This window comes from Xiphophorus couchianus, chromosome 6 (genome assembly GCF_001444195.1).
Source record: "Xiphophorus couchianus chromosome 6, X_couchianus-1.0, whole genome shotgun sequence".
NCBI classification, from domain to species: domain Eukaryota; kingdom Metazoa; phylum Chordata; class Actinopteri; order Cyprinodontiformes; family Poeciliidae; genus Xiphophorus; species Xiphophorus couchianus.
Window position 1 is genome coordinate 2,970,639 of NC_040233.1, and position 8,345 is coordinate 2,978,983.

The 8,345-nt window shown below is 39.1% G+C and overlaps 1 protein-coding gene across 2 annotated transcripts; it reads right to left on the reverse strand.

Annotated features, from left to right (window-relative positions):
* On the reverse strand, positions 1 to 8,180 carry cdc7 (cell division cycle 7 homolog (S. cerevisiae)). Of its 2 annotated transcripts, none has more exons than XM_028021734.1 (12): positions 7,933 to 8,180; positions 7,571 to 7,661; positions 6,109 to 6,195; positions 5,824 to 5,959; positions 5,511 to 5,604; positions 4,183 to 4,325; positions 3,976 to 4,039; positions 3,469 to 3,576; positions 3,155 to 3,330; positions 2,935 to 3,017; positions 1,900 to 2,049; positions 1 to 1,801 (listed from the first exon to the last, which is right to left on the reverse strand). In XM_028021734.1, exons 2-12 carry the CDS (start codon positions 7,659 to 7,661, stop codon positions 1,374 to 1,376), a joined length of 1,560 nt encoding a protein of 519 aa, XP_027877535.1. In that variant the 5' UTR covers positions 7,933 to 8,180; the 3' UTR covers positions 1 to 1,373. The 2 variants fall into 2 exon arrangements, with proteins under 2 accessions (XP_027877535.1, XP_027877533.1); XM_028021732.1 differs by having other exon boundaries at positions 3,715 to 4,039; positions 7,933 to 8,176.
* Between the last annotated feature and the right edge of the window lie 165 nt (positions 8,181 to 8,345).

Below are 8,345 nucleotides of genomic sequence, written 5' to 3' on the forward strand. Positions count from 1 at the left end.
TTTGATTCAATCTGTGGTTTTATTACTATGTGATAATTCACCATTTTTATACATATATTAGCAAAGTCTAAAGATGTTTCCATTAGGCCCAGTGACAGTTTTATGTCATGTCATTACAAACAGTCTTGTTTAGATTTTTACTTAAATGTATTGTTGGTATGAATGTCAATTCATGTTGTTCATTCACTAGACCCTAGGGTTACTTTTGGAGTACTACAGGGTTCTTGTGCTGTGCCATCCATCCATCCATCCATATATATAAATCCAGTTAGGTAGATTAAAGGAATGTCTTAGTGAAAAGACAAACTTAGATGACTAAATTTCTTGCTTTTAAATTCAGACAAAAGTGGAGATCTTTGGATCAACTAACAAATCTAGAGACTTTTTTTTTTTAGGGGACAGCAGATATCTGTCCTGCTCACTATTCAATTTCCTGACTTGCCACTAGGAGGCGTGTGTCTGAGATGGTTTTATATCTATGGCAGAGCTGTGGAGTCGCTGTACCGTTGTAACCAATAGGAAAATTCAATTGGTCACTATTCAACCTCAGGAGACCAGATGTGAGATGGTTTTAGGCTAAATATCACAAAATTAAAATCACACAAAGATAGCACCCTTAAAAACATATTTACAGTTTACCACCAAAAAAGTTGATTTCAAGCTTTTGGAGAAGCCTCAACCTTTAACACTATTGAAAATGTACGTAATGTTTAAATGTCTAAACCGGGAAACTAGAGAGTTCATATAAGCACCACCAACCAAGAATCATGCAAGGATTTATGACAACTACAAAAATAATAGATTCTAAGTTCCTCAGTTGCACATTTCCACAAATTACTAGATGTGTTTGCATAGGTTCTAACTCAAAAGTCTGCTTTAGAACAGAAGTTGCTATAGGATGATTATGGCACATGCAGTTCTGGTGGTAAGTTTCAAGTTGAAAGAGCATGGCTCTATTGTTTCAGGTAGTAAAAAGCAGGAGGTGCAGTGGTCTGAGCCAGATTTTATGACAAAAATCTTAAAAAGGAGACATTTCTTTATAAATAAATACTATTAATGACAGCAGCTAACCCAGTAGAAATCAAAGTACTCGCATGGTAACTAATTATTTCACATTAAAAGCCCTCAAATGTTTATATGAAAGTTTTCAAACTACATAAAACAGCTCAAAAGTTTACATCATGACTGCCATGAAAAATGTCTAAACTTTATTTACATCAATGTTTTATATAAAAGTCTCATAACTTCTTCACTCCTATATGAACTCTTACCCTGCTAAACAATCATGTGAATTATTTATCATTAAAAGTCCAAATCCCAGCCTGGAGAGCCACACACTCTCATCCTGTTGACAGCTGGTATGAAACTCTGCGTCACAGATCCTTAAAGAGAGGATGCTGCAGAGCTTCAGCAGCTGTGATCCTAGTGGAAGGGTTTAGGTCCAGCAGCAGATCCAAAAGGTCAAAGGCCTCGTCAGGAACCCTGTCCCAGCCCTTCTTATCGTCCCCCACTTTACTCTCTGACGGGGAGCTCTGATTGGTTGGGGCTTTGCTGCTACCTGAATGTTCGTGGTGTTCTGGGCGAGTTTCACTGATTTCTCCTTTGTGCGTGTTGAGCTGAGGGCCGTTGGAGGAATGTGTTGGAGTTTCATCTTGGTCTGTGTTTCTGCGGGCGGCGGACGTCTCTCCACCTGCTTCTGGAACCATGGTGACGTCCGCTGAAGACCTCAGTCCTCTCAGCTTCTCACAAAGCGTCCTGAGGTCCTGGCGAGGAAGCTCCCGGCTGCACACCACTGCTTTTCCTGAACAAGTTTCAACCCCCAAAAGCCCGTTTACTGATAACATGTTTCAGTTTTAAGTCTAGAGCCGTTTTTTAAGGATGACACAGTTTCATGCATACCAAATGTCTTTGCGGCCCGAATGGTCTCCCTGGAGCCTCTGATGGTCATGATCTGTGCGAGGGCAATCAGGTCGTCGCTGGCTTTAAAGAAGGGGTAGCGGCCACTGAGCAGGGACAGCAGGATCACACCAGCCGACCACACGTCTATGGCTGCAACACAGGGTGTTACAACAGAGGAGGAGAGACCATCATGGACAGGAAGAAGACATGAAAAGAGATCAATTTGCCTTTGTGGCAGTTTGAAATCTGACTGTCTTGCTGAAGTGTTCGTACTATCGACATGTTTATTACATAATAGCCATGTTTCTTTAAAATGGGATTTTATGTTCCAGGTCAGCCAGAGTATGGTCTAATTTAAAAGTAGACAACGCTCATACAGGATTTGAATTTTTTATTTTTTTCCCCAGATAGATCTGGAAAATAGTGGATCCTGCATCAGGAGTCAATATTAAAAAGAACCAGAGAATTCAGTCATATTCAGTAGATTAGAATACACGATGAGCCTCGTTTGTCAGATTAAAAGAACATTTTGAAAATAACCTTTTCGCAGATATTAAACATACTTTCCATTAAGCCCTCATTTCCCATTTAAATTTTTTTTTCTGTTGGTCTGATGTAACATTCTAAACTTAAATGTCATCTTTTCATTAACTATAAGGAGAAAATGACCAGAAATAAAGGTGTTCAAATATCCATGTGTGTGTAGTAATTATATATAAAGTGTTTCACTTAGTGATGAAACTGTTCAAATTAATGCGTTTTCAATAACATTCTAATTTATTGAATGGGTCTGTAATTTAGGAGTGTCAAAGTACAGAGGGCTGGAGTACAAATGTACAAACAACTTGAGGTTTTTGCTTGTTAAAAATGTGGAAAACCAAACATCACTGTCCTTCCATTTTGTAACTATACACTACTTTGTGTATTTTACAGTGAAATACAAATGAATTACGTTAAACTTTGTGTTTGAAGTGAAACAATTTCAAGGCACTGTGCATTATGGCAAACTTGTGAATAACTGCATCAAACACCAACCTGTGCCTTGGTTGGGACATTTGGTCAGGACTTCTGGCGCTCTAAAACCGGGAGTCCCCGCTCTGGGTGCAACCTGCTGCTTTCTTAACACACACACACACACACAAAACATTACACACTAAATGAACAAAAGTGCCTTTATGTGTAATTTAATGGGATTATTCTTTAGCCAGCTGAGATGAACCCTACGATGCCAGTTGTAATGATTTCAACTGTTTACCTGGCCAGGCAGACGTTGCAGACGCGATCAGTGAGGTAGCAGTTACATGTGAGGCCCTGCTGAGGGGCCCGCTGGGGTTTCTGGCTGCTGCTGGATGTCCTGACAGACACCAGGACCCGGTTGGCTGAAGCGTGTTTGTAGCTGGCCTCATCCTCTGTTTTGTTGGCTTTTAGCGACTTGTGTTGGGTCGGCAAGAAACTCATTAGTAAAATGATGGAAACTTCGAAATATTCAACAGAAATAAACATGAAAATCTAACTTTATGATTAATCGTTGCAGCCCTAAAGAAAACTCTCCCTCCTTGGATTTCTTACTTCAGTCTTAAGTGGTGCATGCTTAGAGGTAGGGGGCGCTGGTGTGCAGCTGTTCAGATTTCTCTCCCCAAACACCAGTCGAGGAACTCTGCGCAGTCCTGCCAGATCCTACAGCGAAACATGCAAAAGCCAAAAATGTAGTGCAGGGAGAAGAAAGCGCAGACACAGGAAATACAACCCTTTTAAATTGTGCATAATTTACAACAAAACAACTGGAGTGACAGTAAAACATCTCAGTGTAGACACCTTTGTGAGTTTTGTTCGTGAGTAGGAGGTGGCCCGTGCTTTTCTAACCAGTGCTTTCCCAGGTGCTGGGGGGGATATGGTGATGCGGGGAGAGGAAGAGGAGGAGGTAGAAGGTACTGATTGGTGTGGAGGTAGAGCCAGTGAAGTTGGAGCGGTGCCGGTGGTCTTAACAGGGGGTTTAGGAAGTGCTCTGCTTCTTTGTGCTGTTTCTTGTTTCCCTGGCGGCCCTCCACCTTTCTGTGACGGCTTCTGTCTCATCACCTTCAGCAGCTCAATCTGGGAGTCAGCGGTTCCCTGGGCCAAGCCAAAGTCCACAAGCGCATACCTACATTTGCACACGCAGAATAATGAGAATTTACCTCGGAAATGTTACCCGCTACACTAAAATCTGGGTTTGCATATATAAAAAATTATCTTCTTCTATCAGAAAACCCCTCCATAGCAGAACTATGTTCACAAAACACTTACATTCTGTGCTTCCTGTTGTAGAGGAAATTGTTTGGCTTGATGTCCCGATGGATGATCCCAAACTGATGGATGTGTTTCAGGGCTTTCAGCAGGTGGTAGATGTACAGGCGGACCTCTTCGAAGCTCAGTGACCCGATGATGTCCTGAAGAACATGTTACAGTTCAGATACAAGAGCTGACAGCCACATCAATGGAGCAAGTTACATTCAAAACTTATTTTAAGATCTTTTCTAAATCAGTTATCATTTAAATAAGACCAACATAACATTTTTAAAAAAAACCTTAGAATTTACTTTAACATATTTTACTCACTTCAGAACTTAAGCAAGTTCAGTAGAACTTTGTCAACTTTAAAGTGAGTTTTTAAGGTCGGGCATGCGACTTAAGTGGTTTTATAATTCAGTTACCTAGTTTCAGGACTGTCCCTGAGTATACAAGTAGAGATGCACTGATCCACTTTTTTTCCTTTCCATTCCTATATATGAGGCTTAGTATTGGCCAATACCGATACGATACAGATAAACAGTGCTGAATAAACTTAAAATGTTCCCTTAAAAAAAAGAAAAACAGACTTAAATGAACTGAATTACAAATTAATTTGATAGCTCTGCAATAGTAGATCTCACTTAAATACACAAACAGCCAGATAAGCTTGGTCAAACATTTAAAAACAACTTTCATGTGTTCATTCAGTGTAACTAGGAGTAGAACAGCCAATGTAAAAACATAATAAAGAAACTGAAACTGACAAAAGCAATGGGTTGACTACCTTGGCCAAACATGGAAATAATAAACTCCCACAAACTTCTTCCAAATGGTTCAGAAAGTGCTATTAGGAATTCTAATAAAGCATGACGTCACTCAGAGTACAAAGCACAGATTTAGACTAAATAGGTCTGTCCTTATGGCTCAGACCATGGTGGCCGAAACCCAATTTAAAAATTTGTAAAATATTGGAAATAATTAATATCATATCAGTGCATCTCCAGTATACAGTACACTTTATAAGAAATATCAAAAATAGTCTTCAGGTACTAAAATCACCCAGATTTTCTGTGATGAATGATGAATCCAACAGAAGAAAAGGAAATAATATTTAGTATGAAAAATCTGGGTATACTCAAGCCTTTATTAAGATAAGATAAGAAAAATCTTTATTGTCATTGTCACAAGAACAACGAAAATCAAAAGGTGCCATCAAATTAAAATTAAGAATATTAAATTTGAAACTTTTTATGAATTTGCAGACATTTTGGATTTACAGTTGGGTTGAAAGCATATAGATGAAAAATACGTTTTGCCAGTTTACTTTGCAAACATGTACAAACCACAATAGGTTGATGCTCCATGTATGGCATTACGATTACAACGTGGTCCTCCTTCCTGAAGCAGTACGTCACTCCCATCACATTCTCCCTGCCACTGCAGCAGTAGGGAAAATTTAGCAGGAATGAAAGGAAAAGTTTTGTCACAATAAAAAAAGAACAAAACAAAACAATCCCCTCCCTCACAAATTTACCAGCAGTAGTTTTCAAGTTGTAAAAGAGTTCAAATATCTACGATGCACTATATTCATTAACTTTATTAGAAAAAACAAACAAAAAAAAAATATTTTAGGGAAGTAAACAGTGCTGGACCCACCCTGCCAAAGTCAGGCACTGAAGTTCAGCAGCAATGCGTGTCGGATGGCTGGTGGGGATGAGATGCTTCAGTGCAAACATCTCTCTCCTCCCATCATGCATCTGGGCTTCACCCAAGTACACTGAGCTGAAAGTACCTGAAGGCAGATGCATGAATCTTTCTGAAGACATTTTTGCTTGGATTTAACAACATGGATAAATTTAACTTAAAATAAAGTTGTTGTTTTTTTTTGTTGTTTTTTTTGTAAATAGTATTTAAGCCAATAAAAACAAGTTTGCTATGTACCTTCTCCAATTTTGTCCGTGATGAGAAACACTTTGGAGAGCTGAGGGACAGCTTTGTACAGGGACTGAATATCCAGCTCCACATCCTCTGAACACGAAAGAAAAACAAATGAATGGCGGATATAATGCAGTGAAACTAAACATTCAGATAATGTTGGGTTCAGAAAGTTGTTCAGATGCAGTGAGATGCTACAATTTAATTAAGTTTTTTTCCTCAGTACTCCATACAAAAATGGAAACATCAAGTTTATCAAAAAGTAAAACCGAATACTTCAGAGGCTGAGGTCTTTTGGAGTGCAGGGGTTGCTCCAAAAGACCTTGCCCTGCCAACTGAACAGAACTACTGCAGGCTAATTCAGATTTTTCCCTGACAAGGAATCTGGAGAAAAACTGAGTGGGAAAAAAATGACAAAAAGTCATTTTTGTTGTGGGCTGCACAGTTGGCAGAGCTGTTGCCTTGCAGCAAGAAGGTCCCGGGTTCGATTCCCGGCCTGGGGTCTTTCTGCATGGAGTTTGCATGTTCTCCCTGTGCATGTGTGGGTTCTCTCCAGGTACTCCGGCTTCCTCCCACAGTCCAAAAACATAACTGTTAGGTTAATTGGTCTCTCTAAATTCTCCCTAGGTGTGAGTGTGTGTGTGCATGGTTGTGTGTCCTGTCTGTTTCTGTGTTGCCCTGCAACAGACTAGCGACCTGTCCAGGGTGACCCCGCCTCTCGCCCGGAACATTAGCTGGAGATAGGAACCAGCACCCCTCCAAAAGTGTCGGGAGGGGTGTCCAAAAGTACTCCCGACCCCTCTAAGGGACAAGAGTGTTAGAAAATGGATATGTTGTAAAATTATTAGTTTATTTAGTATTTGCAAACGACACGACTGTCATCTATTTGAAAATTATGAATATTGCTGTTTTTATGGACCTTCAATACAGCAGAATTTTAAAAATGTGTATTAAATATGTACCAAGTGGCTCTGTTAACATCTTTACTTGCCTTTCATGATCAGGCTAATTTACAAAACGTAGATCAAAGTCTGACTGGGATCTACATTTGCATACCAAGGAAAGTGAGGTGCATCGGAGAAATATTCCAAATGTTATTCCAAAAAAATCTAGTTATACAAGAAATGTATTATTTCTTCTTTGTGTTTGTAAGTCAAAGTTAAATAAAACACTATTTTCACATTTTGTCACTGTAGGATAAAAAGCTGACTTCAGTTTACAAAGTCAAAGAATCCAGATGGGAAAATAAAACTGAAAAAGGTGGAGTATGAATACTTTTAGAAGCCACTATACCTAAACACAATATTAATATAGATCTAGTTAATTTCAGAATTTACACTTGTATTGAAAGATTACACGTGTGAATTACACGCTGCAAATAAAAACAAGTTCTGTTTTAAACTAGCACTAACTACAAACTACAGTTTGTATATTCTACAGAACGGCTGTCATAAAACTCCTGACTCACTTGAGATCTTTCTTTTCCTGTGAGCTGTGTCTGATTTCAAAATGCCTCCATGTGAGCTGATGTCCTCAGAGCAGACAGGAGAAAGCTCCATCTGAAAACCAGACACGCAGACAAACTTACTGGAAACATTCAAGTTTCAAACTTCCTTACCATTCCTTCAATTTTAATTCCTTCAATTTTAATCTTGTCAAATAAAACATTAAAACCACCGAACAAGGACCTGCAGTCACTAGACAAATTATCTAGTTAAAAGTTACAAAAGCCTAAGAAAGGTACAACATACAGTACATCTCAAAAGTTTGACATTACCACTACAGAACAAGCTAGCCGCAGCGTCTACAGCAAAACACAAAGAAACTTACCTCTTCACTTGGTTATTGAAAGTCACAGAATTGAAAATAAGGGTTTCATTAATCCGCCATATCGTCTTTAAGTACTCCTTCCTCAGTTTAATGCTAATTTCGAAAGTTTCTTTTGTGCTAAAGTCGACTTAAACACTTTATTCTAACTTTGATAGAACCTCTTCCGCCGACAACAAACTACGCGCTAAAAGTGACGTGGGCACATCTCGCGATAAGTCAGCGCAAATCACGTAGTCTGCGCGAAGAAGAAATAATAGAAGCGTCAATGACAGACTGAAATCACTGTCAAATATACTATATTTAGTGTATTTGAATGGAAGCTAAAAAAAGAAAAGGCTACAGGGTGTTTCTGTCTTTGCTAAAAATCTTAATTCTCATCTGATGTACATTGAATACAGTGTCTATGTGTTCTG